The sequence below is a fragment of the Gavia stellata genome, chromosome 4 (assembly GCF_030936135.1).
Source record: "Gavia stellata isolate bGavSte3 chromosome 4, bGavSte3.hap2, whole genome shotgun sequence".
Lineage (NCBI taxonomy): Eukaryota > Metazoa > Chordata > Aves > Gaviiformes > Gaviidae > Gavia > Gavia stellata.
The window spans coordinates 38,444,782-38,467,790 of NC_082597.1; the positions used below are offsets into that span (position 1 = coordinate 38,444,782).

The window sequence follows — 23,009 nt, forward strand, 5'->3', positions numbered from 1 at the left end:
TAACTAACAATCAAACTGGGAGGTTGGCAGTCATCTAGAGCCTTGGCTGTGTTTCTCTAATCCTATTTTAGGCTATTTAGATTAAAAGTTTAATGTACTGGGAATGTTCTGCTGAGTTAATGAATGAAATACATAGAAGCTTTGTAAAGTTGATAGCTTGATAATCTAGTAGGCAATGTCTGAGAATTTGCTCTTACAGAATGAAATCATGAAGTGGTATAAGGCCTTGGTTTACAAGAGTGCTTGAACATCTTCTGCTTCTATCAGTTTTGATTAATCTGATATCTGAATCAAGTATTCAGATGTCTGTGAAAACCAGTCCCTGTGTTTGCCTAGTTTTGTGTATTTTTTTTTCCATTTGCTTTGTCAGAGGAAGCTGAAGAGCTTATTGCTGCTGGGTAAGTAGAATGCTTAATTTTCTTCTGAGCTCAGGTGCATGGACAAACTGTGATTTGCAAAGTTTCAGAGAGTCAAGCTTTCTTCACTCAGAAAGCATTTTCATTGCCCCACTATTTTATACATAATTTCTTGGTTGTAATTGTAGAAATGCGTTCCTTACCATTGCTACATGTAGGAACAATGAATTGGTAATCATTCCCACTTCAAACTTGCCTTTCAAAAATAAGGTGAAGTGGGTCAGCATCTGGCTGTTGCCAACAGTGCTACGGAAGTTTGTGCGGGTAATAAAAATCACATTTTTTTACAAATAATTCATTTTTTTTCTTACTTACCCAGATGCAACTACACTTGGCAAAGGTTAGGGGCCCCCTGGTTTATAAGTTGGTCCTTAGTTTCTTTTGTGTCCTCCATTTCTCCTAAATGAGAAATCTTGCCATGAATTTGATCTAGTATGTCCACCTTTATTTTTTCCATTTATAACTAAATTAACTGATCAGCTTAATAATCATGGTTATGGTTCAGGAGTCAAGATATTGTCAATCAACTGACTGTTGGGGGGGCAACACTTGATATTTTGTGAATATCTTTTCGCATGGGAGTGCCTTCTAAGAAGTCAAATTGGTTAGCACTATCAGAGGCTGTTGCTGAGTTACCTTCAGATGCAAGCAGAAATGCTGTGTAAACAACTGCAGTATCTGGGGGGGGTGGTGGTGGGTGTAGTTACACCATGTGAATGGAATTATGTATTTTGGACACTATTTAAGATTGTACTTGTCTTTTACTATGCCTTGGTATAGAAAGTTGAACTGCAGGATTTCAAAATGCACAAAATTCTTCTCAGACTGAGGTTTCTTTCAGATTCTCTATGCAAGTGCCTCAGACCTAAAAGTAGTAGAAAGTACTGTTTCCTTTTGGAAGAATTCTACTTTTTGTAGAACTATATATGGAGCAGTGTGCCCCTTCAAGTGCCACCTGTTCTCAGTGTGCTTTCAACATACCTAGACCTCCAATTTTGTCAGGTTTCCCAGGATGCTTTTTTTCTTTTGTTTTTGTGCTTGGTGAACTGTGGTCAGTAGAAGCTTCATTTTCTGTTTGAATAGCATGTAGAACTGGTAATTTCTGTATAAGCTCAAACTGGGTGAAACAAGAGTTTGTGGCTTAGAAAGGCAAGACAATATTCTTTAATGGTGATTGCTCCCTGCCTTGGTAACTTTGCAGTTACCAGCTGGTCGGTCTTAAGTGGAAGCATAGCACAAATTACTTGTCTGATTTCAACTTCTCTTCCTTGAAGAACACATTTTTGTAGCCAAGAGGAATATAATAGAGTTACGCTTTCAAGAGCTGTGGAGACTGTTTTATTTAGAAAGGAAGGAATGGTCATTTAGTCATGCTGCACTTTTCACCTGAGCTCTCAGTGTGTCATCTCTTACTTCTGTCAAAACAGAAAATGCTGATGAGTTGTACAGCTTTGTGTTGTATGGATTATTGCTTAGTAAAGTAGTTTTACTTTAAACTAGACCCTGAAAAATGTAAAACCTCCGAATTATTATTTCAATGCAATTGAGTCATTAAAGCAAGAGTTTGGCAAATGATAAGCATGGTTTTGTTTGCATTGAAATAGCTGTGAAATTAGCAGATATAGAAGATGCTGGTTTAACCTAAATGCTAGTATAGTGCAATATCAAATACAGAGTTAAGTCAAAGGTTAATAGCTATCTAATTGGCTTTTGTCATATTATGGACTTGTTTTATCTAAAGATTACAGTGTTGTCATAAAGCTACAGTGTTGGTATACCTTTTTAGTATTTTCAGACTCTAGAATGACTTAATTTTTTTCTTTTTTCTTGACAGTCAAGAATCCCTTCAGTGAAGAACTACAAAAAATAAAAGTAAGTAAAACCACTTAATATCGAGATTTTAGTTTGTCAAATGATTGTATAAAACCAATATAGATCTGTTCAGAAGAATGCCGTTTCAGAATGCTTTGCATGAGATGAACGCACCTGCAAGTCTAATCTTTTAATTTTTTGTTTGTTATCTCAGGCAATATAACTAGGATTACAAGATTTGGCTGTGGCATGCTGGTTGCTTTATATAATAAGAAAATGTTACATAATTTGTATTGTAGAGCTATGAGGGAAAATTGTGTTGTAAGTTTTGAGAATAAATTTATCAGTTTGTCTCTTACTGTTACCATTTGGCTTCTCAACCTTGAAAGGACAGCTGGTAAGAGATGATGATGTGAAACTCCAGGATCTTATTTAGTGCCTTAGAAGAGCAAGGGTTAGCCTCCTTTAGAAAATGGATTGAAAATTTTATATTTTTCATTTTGATTCTGTTCTGTAACTTGTTCCTATATTCGTTCTTTCAACTGGAATATTGGGATAACCATTTTTGAGATGTCACCATTGAAGGTATCTGTATTACTCTTAGTTCTGCAGCATGTGTTTTGGTGGTTCTCTCTTCTGGCCTTCAGTCTTTCTGCCTGGACTGTAAACATAGTGATCTGCTTTTGCTAGGCATATATAAGCAAGTATTGCAATATAATTGTGTGGGTTTTTTTCTGTTTTTTGTCTAGCTTGAGCTCTCCAAAAGTGAAAAATTGCATATTTTAAGTAGGTAGCCGTGTCTAGTTTCTTGGGTAGAAAATGTTTCTGAATCTTTTTGAACAAATTGAATTTTGTGGGGTAAATTCTGAGGATTCTTTCAGAATGACTTTAGTAGTGCAGAGAGAATGCATCTTGTGCACTGGACTTGACAGCTTGAAAACCTGTTCTTTGTATGTTACTTTCTTCTGCGTTTCTTGTGTTCTTGTTCATAATAATCCTGCTCCATGCTTGATTGTTCATTAGCTACGAAAGTTGTATTGTTCAGTTGCTTACTTTATGTGGTCCAACAATTAATTTACTAAAAAAGAATTTGGTCCCAAAAATGTTTCAGGTGTCTGTCTCAGTGTAGCTATTAGTGAAGTCATGGGTGTACCTGCTGGCGAATAAATGGAACTTGGAGTACTGCTGGTGGTGTGTGCATGTGGTAGAGGACTGATTTTCCTCTTCTGCCATGCCTAGTATTTTCCAGCCAGGAAATGGGTTAATAAGGTTGGTTAGTTTCCTGGAAAGTACCAACTATATCAATTTAATCTTAGTGATGGTTTTGTAGGACCAGAATAGGGACAGGTGATGCTGGTAGTTGTTTATATAGTCTGTGGGAGTTAATTTGTCAAATATTTGATCAATGAAAGAAGTATTCTGCTTTTTGATAGCAGTTTTCTTATGGGGGAAAAAAATTGAGCATTCAAATTTTAAAATTATGTCACAGTGCTGTGCATCAGGGAATTAAAATTTATTTAGTTTTTTCAATGTGAGTGTAATCAGCAGGTGCACAAACTGGAAAATTACTTTCTTTGCATATCTTCTGAATAAAGGCTCTAGTCTTATTTCAGCCATTTGACTTTGCCCCAGGAGTCAGAGCCAACTTAAAAAAAAAAAACAACAAAAAACCCCACCCAAAAAACCTCAAGGTTTTAGAATGGCCTTTAGTACTCAGTGTATGTAATTGCATGTTCCTCATCTTCATATTTTGAGTAATTCCTTCTAATATAAAATGTTTCTGGATATATTTCAATGAAATTCCTCAATATCTTGGTAAGTTTAACTCCCCTGTAAATAACAATTATATGACAACTCATAATCATGCTTGTTTGGGGGATTAGGCCTTTTTACACTAGTGGCATATGCAGGAGGTGTCAACAAGACTGTATAGTCCACAGCTTTCTGGGTTTTTGTTTGTTTGTTTTCTGTTTTTTAACTAAGTTACTGTAGTTTGAAGGTAGACACAAATCTTACTTTGCTATGAATTTTATGCGGGAATATGACCAGATGGTAATTTAGTGTGGCTTGTATGAAGTATCACTGCACATTCATTAAGAATAAAACTTTTATTTTTACATAGTAGCAAAAAAAAAAACCCACCCAAAAAACAAACCACCAAACTTCTTTTGTGTCATTGCACTGTTCTCTCAGTAGTATTAAAATAACCTTTTGAGCTGTCAGTTTGAATTGGCAGATCCATCAGAGTCTGGGCTGCAATCTAGTTTAGTTTCAGTCAAGATCTGAAAAATCAATATTGTGAATACTTTGATTCAAAATCTATTGCTTGCATCGTTGTTGATGTGTGAAACACTACAGCTTTCCACCTGTATGTGTAAAACCTTTTTTTTCTCATGGTATATAAATACTTTTGGGGTAAATAGAAGAAAATACAACTCTAATAATATTTGTTTTAACATTAATGTGTTTTTCTAATTCTAGGAAAATGAAATAAGTCTCATGATGAACAGCTTATATGCACTTCATGATAAATTGGCACAAGTAGCAGGTAACACTTTAAAAATATAGTGACTAAGAGTGTTATGGCAACAGCTATGAAGTCGTCTATGCTGAGATAGTGATTTGCAACAACTGGAATATGCTGGGGTCCTGATAGCTTTTTAGAGTTCTGTTTTTGGAAACTAGAAATCCCATTTCTAGTTCGCTTACACTGCCTTTTTCACCAGTGTAGTGCCTTTTGTTGCAGTGTTTTTTAGTTAACAGGATAGGTTGTTGAATATTGTGATCCTGTATGGTTTTTGATCTAATGTCTTAAACCTTTATTAATCTGGTTTCATTAAAAAGTTTAAATATGCTATATGTGGAGAGGAATATGTATTTCTTTTAAAGGTAGTTATTTCACTGTGGTGGAAAAAAGTCTGAAAAACAAATTTTTTCACAACAATCAGAAAATGGTTACTAATACAATGAACAGTAGTGGTTGAACAAGATTGCCTTGTTAGGCAAAATAGTCCAACTTAACCATACTAATTATATAGTAATTAAAAGTGCAGTATATAGTAATGTGTCAGGGATGGTGTTTAGAATTAGTATTAATTATTGAATATTCAACGTAAAAAATACAGTGCGCTTGCCTAGAGTCATAATTAACACAGCTTTAAACTGCATAGGTATTTACACATCACAATCAGGAAATGGTAAATTTAAGACTGTGTTTACAACTTTGGCATCTGGTGAGTTTGAGTTACAGTAGAATCTATTTCATAACTATTAAGCCATTTATTTATCATCCTTGCTTATTTAATCCATAATGTGCTTATTTAATCCATAATGCATTCAGGAGGCAGTGGTTCAGGTTTTTTGGTTTTTAAGTCTTACTGTTCTTTGTGCCAACTGTTTGTTTTGCAACAGCCAAGTTTCACCAAGAAGGCTTTTCCACTATTATAGGTGCTACAGACATTTCTCAAACATTAAAAAATGTGGAAGCAACTCTGACAGATACGAGGCTGACAATTTAATATGTCAGGCCTATATTGGAATTCTGTGAGAAACTTGAGCAGCTCTGTAATACCTTTAAATTGTAAGAGTAATCTTCCTGCAGAAGCTTTTTGTTTCCAGAGCATTCACAGTATCTGCAGTGAATAAAATAGATGTTTGGACAAACCCCACAAATGTTGTCTTGTTTACATTAGTCTTTAACCCAAAATGGTGAAAGAATGGTGTTTAACCTGAGTGCATGCAAAATAATACTGCTTTAGTCTTCATTTTGTTGCTTTCTGACTGTGAATGTGTTACATTGTTGATCTTTCACAGGTCAATTGCATCTTGATACATTTTTGTCTGTTTCAAACTATTTCATACTTAATAGATGGTGGTAGATAATTCTGCGATTATAAATCATTGGGGCCAAAACATTTTTTTTTTTCGTGCGGGGTAGCCAGCCTGTGGTGTGTAGGAATGTCTTACAAGACCCACAGCTGTGTGCAGTAGAGCACTGACTTGTGTGAACTGGAAGTAATGGGTTATGCTACTTCTCTCCCTCTTTTGTAAAGAAAATGTAACAGCTTGCTGTTCTCTCAGCGTGTCATCCGGCCCTCCAGTGGCCATACAGTAACCAATGTACTTACCTGGATAAAAAGGTTTGGCACCTTATTTCTACATCGGTGAAAGAAAGGGAGTTTTCTTCATTAGCTGGGGCTTACTTATGTGCATGTACACTTACAAAAATGTTTACCTGTCTGCCTTAAGAGAGGAATTTGTATGCTCCAAATGACTGCTTTTTTCCCCAGGTCTCAAAGGTGCATTAATCTCCTATTAGTCTATTCCTGGCCAGGAGAATCTTCAGTACTTAATTTCAAAAAATATAGCTATACTTTCTGGTTAGATGATCCCCCAAACTGAAGCTGTATTGCAAGATTACCTGGTTGCTCAGCAGTGCAGCTCTCATACAGTCTGAAGAATGACCTAATTCATCTGTACTTACAGAAGTTATCGTCAATGCCAAGTTTCTTAAGGTATGAGAGGAAGAAGTCTGCCGTCCATTCTTGAATACTATATTGATGTAGACCTAGCAAAATATCTGGAAGCTGTTTAAAAATCATAGAACAGAAAGCTGCTAGAGAGATGCAGGGTTTAAAAGTACACAGTGCACCACTTCAAAAGAGAGAGAAGTAAAGGAATATAGTTTTAGTAAAAGTGGTGCTTTTCAGGTCTCTCTGTCACATATTTGGAAAAGTTTCTCTCATTTCATACTTGGCTATGAATCATTTGTTCATGTTATAACTATTAATATTAAAAAGGCAGGCTGGAAACTTGCAGTAGTCTGTTCTGTTAAGCTTTATTCAACATCTTGACAACCATGAAGACAGTCACTTCAGAATTTGGTTTCTAGCCCTCTTTGTTTTATTAGACTTCTTATATTTTTACTGAGCTAGTTTCTTGCCTTGTCAACTTCAATTGGAGAGCAAGTGATGGGGCTTTTATTTTAGAAGGTAAAACACAAAGTTGTTTGAAGGAAGAAAAAGTCAGGGTAACAGTTTGTTAGTTTTATTTGACTTAATATATTATGTTCCAACTGTAGATGCCTATTCTGTACTGTGATGCTCTGATATGATGTAAAATGATTTAATTATCCTATATAAAAATAGATTGCCTTTAATGCATCACTGTTCTCAGAATTACTAGTCTGCCAAACCTATGGTGAGTAATGCCTACCTCACAAGAAACTAGAGGGAGAAGCAGTATCTATTCGTCCAGTTCTGAGTTGAAGTTTGTGTTCCTGTGTTCTTGTCTAATGGTTCAGCCTTTCTTCAAAGCAGCAACTCTTTATAGACAGAACATGTTTCAGTGCCTAACACTCTCCTAAACCAAAATATGTGCTTTATTTAAATTAGACTTCCTTCAGGGATATGTTAATTACTGACTGTCTTGGTCTTTCATAGAGAGACTTCAGTAGATCACATCCGTTTCAGTCAGGCTTGCAAAATGAATAAATGTAACCACATATCCACAAGAAGCAGCCAGCTACCCATGGGTATGACCCTACTTTCTTGTACATAAAGATTTTTTTATTTAGTTAGAAATTTCTTTTGCTTGGCATTCTCCACAGAGTGATGATCTGTCAGATTTAGACTGTTTCCTTCTGAGCTAATGGACAGCACAGGTCCTTGAGATGCAGGGGTGAATTAGATTTCCATATGTTAAAAAGGCTTACTGATAAATCCATGGCTGGATGAAAATCCTGGCAAAACACTAGATATTACTTAATATTAATTTCAAGTGTCAGCTACTGTATCTGATTGCTGTCACAGGCTCTCTGTTCTGTCACTCTCCTTAATCTTTAGTTCTTGAGGTAATTGATATTGCGCTGTTTCCAACCAGTGATTTAAAGACTATTTAGCAAGTTCTGGTTTTTCAATGATATTAAACTGTTGAATTGGCTTCGGGAGATCAGGCATTCTTACTTGCTCTCACACTTGTTCTGCTCCTGCTTTTCTTCAGCTACCCACTTTAGTGTCCTGCTGCAAGTAACGTGTAAGCATGAGACCTGCTAAACAAATATTTTATACACTATTTGCTTTTTGTATTGGTTGACTGTATCGTATCAAGGTATAAGCTAGAGATCTGTGCTAAATCTCTGTGTTCCTTAAAGTATTAGATTTTTCACTGGGTTTTGGTTCTGGTACTTTAAGAGAATGATTTACGTTGTAAAGCAAATATTTTAAAATTCTGAATATTTCTGTTAACTGTATATGCTTCAGCTCATAAATTAAGCTAAATGCCCAAATGAAAGTCAGTTTCAAATATTCTAGTCTGCATGGAAAAGCACATCTGACTTATTTTCTGTATTGAAAGCAATTGTGAGAACAGACTTAAATGTTTTTTAGAACTGAGGCTTTAGTTGATTTTTGTTAGTATTTCTAGGACTCAACTTCTTATGTAGCTTGCCCGAGTACACTAACATAAGCTAAAAGGTAATTTTGTGATCGTTGCTGAGATGTATTACTTCTCACCTCCCTACAAAGGCAACTAGAATGGTACTCTGATTGCACTTGAAATTGAAGTGCTCTGTGCTGAAGAAAAGTTTGAGCGCAAAGATCCATGCTTTCTCTAAGTTTGCAATAGACATTGTAACGGAGGGGCAGTTTTTACAAAGAGCTCAGACATATCTTTCACAGCAGATCTGTGTAAAATTTTTTTTTGCCTCTGCTTCAGTTTTATTCCTGGATATAGGGCCTCAAATGGAACAGTTGGGAAGTATTTTTGGCTCTGACTGTGGAAAGTGGGTTTCTAAGCCAAGTGGTTAATGATTGCACCGAAGTTATTCAAAGTGAGCCTTCATTTGCAGAACTATTAGCTAAATCGGTGACTGAAATGGCATATAGGAATATCCTGCTGTTTGCAGTAAAACAGAAGGTTGTCTGACTTGTGAAATGCCTAACTTTCTGTAGGCTTTCAAATTCATGAGTTTCTCAGAAGAAAGCTGTTAAATGGTTCTCAGCAGTAGATGGGTTGGAATGAGAAACTGCATCTCCAACAGCTTTTTGTCCAGGACTGAAACGCTGTAACTCTGATTAGCTTATTCACGTAACTCTGATTAGCTTACTCATTTCAAGAGTGGGAGGCAAGATGAAAGTGACTTTTATCCCCCCCAGCATTGCATGAGGGTAATCTGAACTGGTGGGCCATAGACGTTGTCAGAACCTAGGCTTTCGGAAAGGCGTTTTTAACTGTTAAACTGTTTAAACTGTTAAACTTGTTCAGAGAGAATATAGTCTGAAAAAATCAGGACTGCGAGGAAGCTGTCTGCTCGTTTTTTAAAGATGAGACCAGAAGCTGTGAAGTCAGTGTGTTGGCTGCATACTGTATAAATGTAATTCCTGGAAGAAGGCAAAATAGATTAGAATTTAAAACTACTAAAGTAATCCAGTAGTCCCCCACCTAAGGGAGCTTTTGTCCTCTTTTAAGAACTGTGTTTGCGTAAGATTGAAAATCCAAAATGAATCCTGAAACTTGTTTTTAAGAATTCATTTTTCACAATCTGGTCTCCTGCTTGTCTGTTTTGTTTGTTTTCTTTTCTGTGTATTAACCTCATCCTTTCTAGTCTTTCTTATTTCATAAATGGGCTTTCCTGCTTATCTAGATAATTAAAAAACAAAACCCAATGAAACATAAAGCTCCTAAGCAGAAGGGTCTCATCGCCCTGCTCTCACAAGCTGTTTTGTTCAGTCAAATTATGACTGACATGCTTTTTCTGTATTAGAAAGACCCCAGGAAGACTTCAGGTCTTACCAAACAACAAAAAAAGCTTAAATGGATGCATACCTATCAGACTTGCTCATGTCATACAACTTAATACCTGATTGAGATTGTACATATGGCTTCTACAGAGATACATTTTGGTTTTATTGTTTTTATTCCATCAGTTCTAGATTTAAAACAGTATGTTTACACCGGAGACTGTATGAGAGAGAGTTATCCCAAGTCTGCTAATCTTGAAACATGAAATCACTGATTACATACGTAAACTTACAGGTTGTAGAGTTTATGCAGCACAAAAAGAATGTCTGCCTAAATTACATACAAGAATAGCCCATAACTCCAATTCTGGTGCTGACTTCTAAATTCAGAGTGGGTTTTTTGGCAAAGGTGGTGTCAGTTTTCACCAGTGATCTCTGTAGTTTTGCTATTACAGTAGACTCAGGCACTTTGAAAGTCTAAGATGTTGCATGTTAATTATCAAGTGAAACAGCTTTTAAAGTAGTGTCTTTTCTGCTCAGTGCTTGATTGAAAATACACACGTGCACACAGGCCTAGTTCCAGCAGCACTTCAGGGCCAGATAGCATATGAGCACTCTTAAAAACAGTGTTCCTGTTTCTCTATAACCCAACAGTAAGAGAAGAGCCTCTCTGTTATGCTCATGTGCTTGCAAGGCCAAATTCACTTAAATCTGTTAGTGTATCAAACAAAATGTTAGCAATCTGAGAAGGACTTTTGCTTCATAGAAACACTTACTTCTTTGGAACTCCCTACTGTGAATGAGACATGAAGATGCTTCTCCATAACTTGCTAGTGTTTCGTAATTTTTGCTCAGATTGCCTCGAATGTTCTTGTTTGTGTAGGGAATTAATACTTGAAGTGACTCCATTTAAAGGGTATTGCAGTGCGGATATTTTGTATATGCATGAGTATCTTAAACTTTCCTAGCCTTGCTATGGCTTTGGGAATAATACAGCTTGGCATAGATTCAGGAAGGTAAGGCAGGCGTAACCCTGAGCCAGTGAAAGACTGGACTTGTTGTTTCCTATTTTATTGTTTTGGCACAGTAAAATCATGGTTAGAGATGGTAAGATTTTTTTAAGAAAGATAAGGAAAAAAGTGATTTGCCATTCCCTGACAGTTCTTCAGAAATGATGGCCTAGTGATAGATAAAACTGGTGTTAGACCTTTTCCTTTTCTGTGTGACTTTGTGCTGGTATGACTGTCATTACATATTTTTTTGCATGAATCAGGTACCTTCAGTTTAGCAAAGAAAATCAGGAAGATGATGGCATGTGGCTGTGAGGACTGACTGTGCATATAATACCTTATTTCCCGACTACTTCTGCATACTTTCCAGAAGAATTAGGAGGATGCTAAAACCACCAGTTTTGGGCCATACTTTGGGTTTTTGTGCTTGTTCAGGAAGGTGATGAGTTCTTGTGATAACTTGGACCAATCTAAAATGTAGTAACTTCATAGTGCCTGAAATACTATTATGGATATGTTGCAACTGGAACTAGGTCTATATAAAAGATAATACATATTTGAGAGTAAATGGAAATTATTTGAAAGAAGTTGAATCAGGGTACAGCAACTGTTTTATGGTAATGTCCTTTTGACAGTTCTTCATACTACCTTTTGTTCTACTTTCAATGTAAATACCAAAATATACTTTCTGAGCAGTACATCAAGTTGTGTTGATGTGATTTGTACATATTATTAGCTTTGACAATCTTCAGGTGTTTTAACTTTTTTTGAAGGAGAAATTTGTCCAGAGATTTTTCTGAAATTTTTAGTGCAACTTGAGAGAAGTATTGAGCTACTGTTAACTGTGCTTAGGTGATTTTATTTAATACAATGCAGTAATAAGTAGATCAAAATAAACAAAAGTTTAATTTTACCAGGGGAACATGAATGTGGCAGCTCTATTCAAAGAAATCTTACCGTCCAGGAGGCAGCTGCATATTTAAAAGTAAGCAAATGAGGTATTTTTCATTGGTTGTATATAAGATTTGTATAAGTGACAATTTGTAACACCTGTTTTCATATCTAGTGTATTGACTAAAATTTGACTTAGTATTGAATGTTACTTGGAAATGTTTGGAATTGATGTCTTTAACACATGCTTACGATTTTTATTTGGGCATGTAGCGAGGTCTTGGGGGAGAGGGAAGGTGATAAAAACTGGCTTATTTGCCAGAAAGTGTAGACAGTAGTGCTTCAATGGCATGCAGGCATTTTCCCTTTAGTTAAAATGCCAGGGCATAATTTAAATTGATGCAGATAGCTGACAACACAAAAAAGCATAAATTTATGAAATTCAAATCTCTAGAAGCTTCTGCAGAAATAAGTATATGATGTTTTGAGACTTAGTGGAAAAGGATACTGTCTTCCTTTCTTTGGGAGGAGAGGTGGTTGTGTGAATCTGTGCAGCGGGCCTGACAGGCAGCAGCTGTATGAAGACACTATTCATTAATGCTTTAAACAGAAATGGTCAAAAAAGGCCTTTTTGTTAATTTGATAGGTGTGCAGTATTATGAAATCCCACTCTCTGCTGTCATTCCCCTGCCTCACTCCCCAAATAAAAGATGACTCTTGCCTTGTCTTGACAGCTGTAGGGTTTATTTTAGCCCACGTTGGTGTACCTTTCAGTGGAAAACTACTTGAAGCTTTTAAAAGGCTGAGAGTATAAGATTTCTTTTATTGGATGGGGGGGGAGTTAAGCTGATGTGACTTCTAATATACAAATGTATAGAAATTTTACATTTTGGCAAGTGTTTACGTAGTAGACAAAATGGGGCAACATTACGAGCATCCTGAAGAAGCTGCTAACACTGGTTTATGGTTTGGCTGTATCTGTTAAAACCAGTGCATTGTGGGAATATATTGGAAAAAATTAAGTTGATGCTGCATAACTAACTGATGGTCTTACCTATCTGTTGTGCTGAAAGAATGACAGTTGTTATCAAAACAACTGTTTTAGCTCTGATAAGAAGCTGAAATTTCATTTGAAAATTTGTCACTTTGTATGAAGTCTCATTTAACCCTACAGTTCCTCATTTTGGGAGTATAAATATAACTCCTTTGCAGAATTTCAGTAAAAGTTTAAAGTTTAAAATTTCAGTGGTAAAAGTTTAATATTTTAGTCTCAAAGTGAAAACAAAATAGTTACTGGTTTTTTAAGTGCTTATCCTTTAATTCCAGGCCAGTTACATTATGTGAGGTTCAAAGGAAAGATGGAGATAAATCTTTTTGAAGTGTATAATTTCAAATACAATAGTAATTCCCATTTTTGCTTTTCTTTTTCTGCAAAAGAACATGCAAGGTGAACTATGGAGACAGCCTTAGCTCAGATAGCAGTGAATGTTCTCCTATGATAGTTGATACCACCTAATGACAAAAAAGTCAATTTCTATATAGTAATATCAGTTCTTGAACTACAGACACTGGACTGTTTGCGAAGTATCAGTTAAAACTGATTTTCCTCAAGCTTCTTTAAAAAAAAAAAAAATCTGAACTGCTTTTATAGGACCCATTTTCAGCTGGGTTTTACCTGGTTTGAGTTTTTATTCTTGAAGTAGATTTTCAATGAGCACCACCTAGTGGCTGAATAATTTTTTCTTCCCGTAGGTTAGAATTGTTAATAGAACAGTGAATGTGGCTTGACTTTTCAAACAGTCCTTAATTTGAGGAATGCTAGTAAGTCTCATAGCTGCTCATAGCATGTATAGATTCACTTCGTGTAGTGAACACTTAAGCAAAAATCTGAAAAATCAAGAACAAAACCACATAGTTTTGGCTACTAATCTGTGCAGTACCTGAATTTTATTGTGGCATGATAACTTTCTGGTTATTTATGAAATAACTCATTAATATTTGTCTTTTGACAGAATTTAGATCCAGAATATGAAAGTGTACTTAACACAGCGTTACAGTGGATCTTGAATAGCGGGGAAGATGTTGGCATAAAGTAAGTGGTCTTTATTTCTTAACTTAATATATTCTGACAGAACGTATCCTTTTTCATAAATACTGTATATTCTTGAATAGGTGTCTCAGCAATGACCCTAATGAGATGGATGTCACTAATGTGACAGATGTGAAGTATCTGGAATCCACTAGTCCAAAGATGTCTTTCAGGTGTCGTTTTCGCCGTGCGTTTGTTAATGTAACTCACAGATTATCAATATTGCTTTTGGGTAAGTTAACAAAAAATCAAACTTTTTTGTTATAACTTGCGTTTATATAAGTGCACGGGGAAAAGTAAACAGCATGTTTAGACAAAGTTTTTATTCAACCATAAAACTTGAGTTCCTATCCGTATCTTGACTACAATGCAGTTTGCTTTGCACTTCTGTTGCACCACTGTATTTTCAAAGTGGGTGCTATCATCTGCTGCTGTAGTCAGCTGAACATACTCATTCTTTGGGAACCGTCTTTTTCCCTGCCAAAGCAGTACCTTGTGGCTTTCAAAAATTCCAGGTTGAACTCATTTGAAAAAGCAAAATGCTCAGTAAAAAGACATGATAGCCTTAATTTTGAGGATATTTCACTGTTGTTCCAGGAACTTTGGAAACATAACTACAGTTTCAGGAAAAGTTGAATACCCAAGGTGGTTGTCACCAAGAATTCTTACCTCTAAGACTGTGTTGTAAAAATGTATCTAATCCTTCAGTAAGACTAATTCATTTAGTCTTTGACAGTGTTCTAGTTAAGTTTCAAATTCTTTTAAGTTTGTTTAATTCTTAACCATATGGAAAACTACGCAGCATAAAAATATGGTACAGCTGAGTGCAGGCACTTCACTCCTTTCCATGTGACCGGTTAGAAATATTGAAGATGCAGAGTTCATCTCATGCACCTATTGAATATTTAATAAATTATTTATCCTAATATCTTAACAATCTCATGCTCATGAGTGGAAGACTTGAGACGTCCTTCACTAGCCTTTTGACGAACCAAAAGAATCAAAGGCAAACTGTCCCAGATTGTTGTCTTTCTGATATAGTTGATAGGAGGGTTGGATTGGGATGTGGAGATGAAACTCAATATCCAAGTCAACCGCTGGTCTCATCAGTCCTGCTGAGCAAATTGCTCTGTGTTTCTTATCTGTAATTAAGGTTAATATGAAGCACCTTTTCAAAAATAAACCACTGTATAAATGTTAGAAGTGTTGTCACTAACTAACACCCATTTTGACCTAAAGTGATGTCCTTTAGTCTCTTTGATGTATCAGTTAATTCTGCCTTGTGATCAGTGGTAAACAAAACAAACTATGTAACTATAATTTGTGTATGTGTGTTTTTGGTTTTGTTTTGTTTTTTTTCATATTGTTAAGAGATCACTAGTGTAGTGGTGCCCTCAGCCCCAGACAGAAGAAGGAATAAGATATTTATTTTCAGCTTATTCTGATGGCCTTCCTAACTAGATTGTTGTTTTGGGGAATAATCTTTAAAGTAATAGAAAAATAGCATGCAGTACTTTGTTGCAAGAAATACAAATCTGTAGCTGAACTGAAGCAGTCCAAGTTAATTAGTATTGACCAGTATATCTAAAGCGTGTGACTTGTCTATGAATTAGTGAATATTGTGCATTTTTACGTCTTAACATGTTCTGAATTGTCAGTTTGTGACTTTTGATACGACTTTGAATTTTTCCAATACAGCTGTTTCGCTGTTGTTCTTCACAAGTGGGTAAAATTCTAAACCACAGTCATGGGATACTAGGCTATTGTTAAAACAATGAAATGTTTTCCTAAAGGTAACTGCTCTTCAAAATTTAAGAGTTTGTGTTGCTGTGTTAGTAAAATATTGACAGTGAGTACAGTGTATTTCACTAGCTTTGACATTTAAAGTAACTCACAATATTAGCTAGTTCAACCAAATGTGCTGTAAACTTTATTAAATAACCACTGTTTAAAGATTATTGTACATCTGTACATCTTAATGCAGGTATAGCAATGGTTTGGGGAGTCTTGCACTACATGAAATACCGTTGGGCAAAAGAGGAAGAAGAAACGAGGCAGATGTATGATATGGTGGTAAAAATCATAGGTATGGTTTCTTGAGTCACATCTGATGTATCTGTATTGGGTCTGTATAAGCTTTCAAAGTACTGGTGTTACTTCAGTTATGTTTTCTGCCTGTTTAGCTGTCAGTCATCATGCTATTAGAGTTATTGGTCAAATGTGTGGTTCCTATGTTTGTTTCTCTTCAAAAAAAAAAAAAAAAAAATCATCCTTTATACCAAAAGCTTTGATTTAGGTTTAAAGATTGTAATTTATAAATTACATCAACATGGCTATAATAAATTCCCATTGACTTGGTGGTATTCTTACTGTTGAAAACAAATATAAATGCAATGTTTGTTGACTGGAAGTATGGTGACATGTTGCTTTCTGTATCTGGTTTTTCAGCTATCTTTAGCTAAAATAACCACTCCTAAAAAGTGTGTTAGCTCTCAATTCCATCCTTACTGGCTTTTCATAGACAAAGCAGCTTTTTAATTAGTCACTTTGAGCAGAGATTGTTACTAAAATAGAATGCATAATTGAGTTTTGAAATTCTGCCTTTCTACTTGAAGCCACAATGTTTTCAGTAGCTTATGTTTGTAGTTTTTAAGCTTTGTTATGGGCTGCATTTTTGCTTACTTTGTCTTATTACTGTCACCTGAGCTGTTTTCCTGTTTTTACCATTTTCCTACCTTTTTTGTTTGCAAATCAAGTTTTGTTGGGGTGGGAGGAAAGTACTTTATTTTCAAAGGTGGCTGTTTTTGCTAACAGGTAAAAGTACCAATCAAAAGAGTTCTTGCAGTTATTCTTCCTTTATGCCAAAATTATTTGGGGTACTTGGAGGCATGTGTGTGGTTAGTTTCTTGATTTGCCTTCAGCATGGTTAGGAAGAAAAATGCTTCAAAATGCCAAAACCACCTTAATTTTAAATACTGAGATTGGGAGGGGTCTTCAGAGTAGCTGTTCATTGTCAGTATAGATATTTTTCTTAATGTTTGCATGAACTACATAGTTACCAGGCTTTTCTTATGGTGTCCTCAGATGTTCTAAGAAGTCACAGCGAGGCATGTTCTGAAAATAAAGACTTGCAGCCTTACATGCCTATTTTACATGTGCGTGATTCTCTAATACCACCTCAAGACAGGTATGTTCTCACTAGAAGTACTGAATTTCCTTATGTGTAAGCAAGGAAAAAATAGTAAAAATAAATTGAACAATTAACTAAGTTAATTTCAATAGGTTGCATAGTGTAGTATTTTGGAGATTCTTATTGATACAGGTGGGGGGAAAGAAACATTGGATTTCTCTTACATGCTGCATGTCAGCTATGCAGGTTGTTACAATGCAAACTTCTTGCTTCAATTTTTAAGGAGGAAAATGAGGAAAGTCTGGAATAGAGCAGTTGACTTTCTTGCAGCAAATGAATCTAGAGTTCGCACAGAGACACGAAGAATAGGTGGTGCCGAGTTCTTGGTTTGGAAATGGATGCAACCTTCTGCAGCATGTGACAAAATTTTGGTAATACCGTCGAAAGTGTGGCAAGGCCAAGGTATTGAAGTTCAATTACATTTTGCAAATATAATTGTTTTAATTTTCTGCATCTAACTTCTAAGTGGTATTTTGTTGCTTGAACATGAATGACTTGTTTTCTCTCACCCCTTTAAGTATTGTCAGTGCTATTTCTCTGTTATCTTGTTGTTCAACAGACTTACTTTTTCTGTGTAATCAGTGTCTGCCTTGTTTTTAAGCAAAATGAGCTTTTCTGTTACAGCTACTGCAGAAATAGAGCAGAGGGCATGTAGCCAAAATGAGTTACTTGTCCCTTTTCACGAATTTAAAAAAATAATACTCTTTAGTTGGTCAAATTCTGACATGCCTTATACTTAACTGGAAGTAATGTAATTGGTTATATCTGACAGCAGGTAAATAGGAGCTTGTAGACTTGAGTTTTCCTATTGTTGAGTTACCAGTCAGGGATGTAAAGACAGAGTTCAGAGGAAGAGGTGTTTGTTTATTTTGAAAGGGAAACTGCTGGGACAAAAGACTCCTCAATCAGCAGAACATGGATTTTGAGCATCTCCCTAGGAGTGCTTCCTTTCTATCATAAATGTTTTTCTGCACTGTGCATTTGTATTTCAAGCTCTGTGGTGTGTGGCAAAGCATTTGCTTTAATAGAGGAGGCTGTCATACATGGATTTTGCAGTGGTCTGTCACTATTCAGCTTTATCATGGAGCCAAGTGGCAAGAATCCAGTGGGTTTGCAATTGTCTGTCTGCAGTGGTCATCCTTTCCTAGTTATTTTTCTTTCTGCCTTTCTTCATGTTAAGCTTCAGTTTTTGGGGTGGGTTTTTTGTCAGTGAAAAATTGAAGCTATAAGACTGGAATTCTGGGTTGCAGTAAAAAAGAATGTCTGTGAAGGTAAACGTTTAAAGTGAAATCTTAATTGCCAGTTGTTTAAATGTTGTGACTCTTTTGCCTTATGTTCTTCTGTAATGCTGTATTACCTCTCCAGTGGGACTGAAATAAACTCTGTGCAGAACCCTAGTTTATAAACTCATCTGCTTATTTTGATGGTGAGGGAGGAGGGATTGGTTGCTTCTCCAGTTTTTAGTTCAACTTTTTAATTGTGTGTTATCAAGGTTGTATCATGTGTTACTTCTATGGCATTGAACTAGATGCTGAAAAAAGCCTAGTTAAAAAACCAGACAGACTTTCTGCCCTTCCTAGTCTCACTTAAAATAAAAATTCCCCCAGGCAAGCAACTGCACTCTCATCTATGTTCTTCTGGAGTTTGCTAATTTTGGACTTAGTTTAACTAATGCAAGTAGTAATAGGTGTCCTTCTTTTGCTTGTTACTGGTATACGTTTTAATTTGTAAGAACAATGTTTTTATTGTTTCCTATAAAAGAGGGTACAGTTAAAAGTAGCTCCTTCCAATGTGATTATTTCCTTTCCAAAGACAGAAAGAGCTTCTTTGCAGCCTGGAACATTTATGCTGTAGCAAGCTTGATTGCCTGAGTAAAAGTACTGCTAATATTCTGGTTTTGTCCCAGGTCACTTGCATGTTTTCATAAGTTCTATGTATGCTTTCAGCCCTTGGGTCTTAAATTTTGCTTTTCTGTAAGTTCAAAGCAAAACCAAACAATTCTCTCTGTCAACTTGGAAAGCCAAATATTTTGAGACATTTGCAGATACTTGGCATGCTATCTGATGAGAGTCTTAGTAGTCTTGGGGCCCATTTCTTGCTTGTCTATGCAAAATTTTGTGTTGGGATATCATTATATACTTCTAGGTTATGCTACTGGTTTTAGCATTACGTTTCTCATTTAAATCATTCATTGTAAATGAGGGCTGCTTTTTTAAATACTTTGTGACTATTACTGGAGGCTTGAGGTTCTGCAGTCGTCTTGCAGTAGTAGTAACATGGCATTCTGCTGTGACAGCTGTATTACATGATTTCAGTTTCTCAATTTTAGTAAAATATGAATAGTAACTTTATTACGAGAATTGCAGAGCCTTTTCTTTCTAGGACATTGTCGGTTAGGGATGTCTAAGTGCTTTAGGTGCAGGGCAGAAATGGTGGTCTCGTCAACAGCTGTCTCTGTTCTAGCTCTGTAATACTGTCACGATCGATTTTCAAACACTCAAATTGAACATAGCTTCTGCGAGCTATGTATATTATAAGGCTGAATCTTCTACATAATTTATTGTTCAGTACGGGCTGTGAAACATGACACTCCAGTTCTGGAATTTCTCATTTACTACTCATTTGCTCTCAGTTTTTCTTCTCCTGTTTGATTGTAATATAAATCACTCCATAACATTCTGTGCTGTATTAGAAATCTGACTGGATTTTCCTTCATCCGGAAGACTTCAGTGTGTAATAGCTCAGGTGCTGCTTTGCTACATGGAATATACATTCAAGACTCTCAACAGTAGTTTCCAAAACTTCCTAGAAGACAGCTACTGTAGTAGCTACTGTTAGGTACCATCTGAATTTGAGCATCTGATACCTACTTCAGCATATTGTGAATGTGGACAGAATAACTTTCTCTCAGCTGTGGCTTTTAGCTGTATGTTGCCTATAGTATGTACTTAAGACTTTATGCTTTCTATTCAATAGAATATATTAAGATCTATTCTGTTTCGGTTCTTCTAATAGCAGTTTTCTTGTTATGTTTGTAGTTCAGCAAAGATCTTTGAAGAATTGAAATTGCATACTTTGGCTCGAACAGAAGGGCATGGAAATAGGGGTGGCTAAAATGACATAGGTCATTTGGGCTCTGTATATCTTGGCAATCAGCAAGCAAAAGCAATTTTCACATGCAAAGGCTCTTTCTATTTTGCATTCCTTGTTTTTGTATGACCTTTGAAAATATTCCATTACATAAGTCTCATACTTTTTGCACACAGTTTCTTTCCTGATGTTAGGAATTCTGTATGTATGTGTTGCTTTCTTCATTTTTGGAAATATAAATCAACTGGAATTAAGTTCATCCTCCAGTTTTGATGTTTGACTCTAGAAGTTCATAAATCTAAATACTGTTCAAGACTGCTAGGTCCTGAACAAACTCAGTACATTTAAAATCAGAATGTATTACTGGTTTTGAATCTTGTGAATAAATTTCAAGGCCACAATTTTTTTAAGCTTCTGAGGTCTGGTAATGCTCTGTAGTAGAGCACAATACCTAGAGCATGTGCAATTGAAGAAGAAAGCATCTTGACCTGTCAGTGTGTAGTAGGATATTGGTAGATGATAGCATGCATTTTAAATACGGGACCTGTAGTGTGCATGAAGATCTAGGTTCTACTGTCAGGTAGCATCTATAGTTCAAGCATCACTGTGGCATTTCTTCCAGTCCTTCAGGATGCGGCCTGTGTTTTGACAGACAGTTTGGGATTTTTTTTTTACTGGGTCACAATAAAGTCTGGTGTACTTCCTTTGAAATATTTTCTACTGGATACAGTAGCTGTATCTGTCAAAAAGAAAAAGAATGCATAGGTAAGCTCATTCTAGGATGATGGGCAAATGTAAGTGATGTTTTTAAAACAGTTGACAAGAGAATTGTCAATTGAAAAACAATCTTGGTCACGCCAAAGTAATTTAATTAAAGGGGGGAAAAATACATTTCTAGCGTGTTCAGTTTGCTTTTGAAAGAACAGATACTATTGTCCTATCATGCCTTTGATAACTGGAGCTCTAAAGAAAAATAGGTAGGCAGAGCTCTAATGTTATTAAGCTAACAGCAATAGCTGAAGTTCCTTGGCAGCTTTGGAGATGAGATAAAGAGGTTCTCTGAAGTACCACATCTAGGGTGATATTTCATCCTGCAGCATGGAAGATAGCCCGTTACCTTGTGTGAATGACACCCCTCCTCCCCAGCTTGTGTGAATATAATCCTTTCTCCACGTTAAAAAAAGAAAAAAAAAAAAAAAAAAGCTCTGTTCTTAACTATTGAAAGAAAAACGTGGATTTTATGGTTGTTGTAAAATGCTGTATTCATCCCATGCTGGTCTTCTATAGCTGAACTTAACTGTATTAAACCCCAAGTCAACCACACTCTATTAATAACATTTAATAGTGTTTTGATTTCAGTATCTTTCCTATTTACTGAAGAACCTTGTGTTTTGTGAAAGTGTGTAACTTCAACATTTTCAACTACATATTTTATCTTTTTGTTCTTGCCTTTGATAAGAAGGGTTAGTACTTAAATTACTGATCTGTGGCTTAACATGAATAAATCTGTTCTTCAGAAACGTGGTTACATATATTTCATACAAGTCTTCAGCCTTATCAGGTGCATCAAATCCACATCTGAAAGTCTGTTGGGCTGTCTTATAACCCATGGTGGTGATACTGGGGAATCCCTTTAGCAATAATACAGTAGTAATTCAAGAGGGTATAGAAAGCTGTATTACAATTTCTTAAGGTGTTCATTTTGAAGTCTGTGCAAGAGCCACTTGTTCCGTCATAAACATATTCCAGTCACAGTGATAAAGAGGTTGGTGAAAGCACATGCTTTTAGCTGCTGCTGTTCTTTGAATCTGGAATGATACAGTCATATTGAGTTTAAGGTAATAAAACAAAGTACGTTATGATTGAAATACAAAGTGGCTTCCCCTTTTTTGAAGGTGCTCAGTAGTCCCCAAGGGGAATTTATGGAAGTCCTAAAAATTTTCTTGTCAGTGACTTACTGCACAAAGTTGTGCTTCTGCTTCCCTATTTCATCTCTACCTTTTTACCCTCATCTTGTAACTCTTACTGTTGAGACCTATTTCGGAAAAGAAATGACATGTGAGGTGCTTAGTTAATTATGGTAGCTTAGACTGTTGTCCCGCAAGAACATCTGCTTATGCCCTTATTGTGAGGATAATATTTTGAACGTTCCACACCACTGTAAATTTTCAAATAACCAGTACTGTAATCTGAATAGGTTTGTCACTTAAACTTGCTCTTTTGGGGGGCGGGGGGGGAGAATTAATTGTTATAGATGTGTAATGAAGTTCGACAGACATCTGTTAACTACGCTATTTTGAATTTTGCTGTGTAGGTACAGCATTATTTTTAACTTGCCTGTGTCTGCCCTAGCCTCCCCTTTTGGTCCTATTTCTGGTATACATTTTAATCCTTATTACTGTGCTAGCATTAATTTTGTACCTCACCGATTTCTGAGGCAAATTTTTCCTTACGCATAAAATGCTCCATCTAAGTTGCAAAATTTTCTTGTAGTTTACCATGACTTCGAAACGTTTTTGAGAAAAAGCAGAATTCATCTTTATTTTCACATGCTGCACTGCCCTGGTCACACTTGCTCTACTAATATGATGTTACATTAAGTTGGTAACAGATTAGTTTTATGCTGGTGGTGTGCTTTGGCTGAAGTCATCTCTGCAAGTACTTGAGATCTTCCAATCAAAAGGGCATCAAGATTATTCAACATTGAAGCAGGCAAAGCTTGGGTTTTATAGGCATCTACACTAAAGTGTGAATTCCCCATTTAGTTACTTC

The 23,009-nt window shown here is 36.0% G+C and overlaps 1 protein-coding gene across 2 annotated transcripts in view; it reads left to right on the plus strand.

The window, feature by feature from the left end:
• LEMD3 (LEM domain containing 3) overlaps nucleotides 1–23,009 on the plus strand; it is a 51,323-nt gene that overhangs the window by 19,500 nt on the left and 8,814 nt on the right. The window contains exons 2-9 of one of the 2 annotated variants that reach the window (XM_009813065.2): nucleotides 2,251–2,288; nucleotides 4,710–4,776; nucleotides 11,895–11,962; nucleotides 13,881–13,960; nucleotides 14,041–14,189; nucleotides 15,942–16,043; nucleotides 17,042–17,144; nucleotides 17,371–17,549. In XM_009813065.2, coding sequence (XP_009811367.2) covers nucleotides 2,251–2,288; nucleotides 4,710–4,776; nucleotides 11,895–11,962; nucleotides 13,881–13,960; nucleotides 14,041–14,189; nucleotides 15,942–16,043; nucleotides 17,042–17,144; nucleotides 17,371–17,549 — 786 coding nt within the window. The remainder of the gene's footprint in view (nucleotides 1–2,250; nucleotides 2,289–4,709; nucleotides 4,777–11,894; nucleotides 11,963–13,880; nucleotides 13,961–14,040; nucleotides 14,190–15,941; nucleotides 16,044–17,041; nucleotides 17,145–17,370; nucleotides 17,550–23,009) is intronic. The other variant, XM_059816255.1, reaches the window with a different exon arrangement.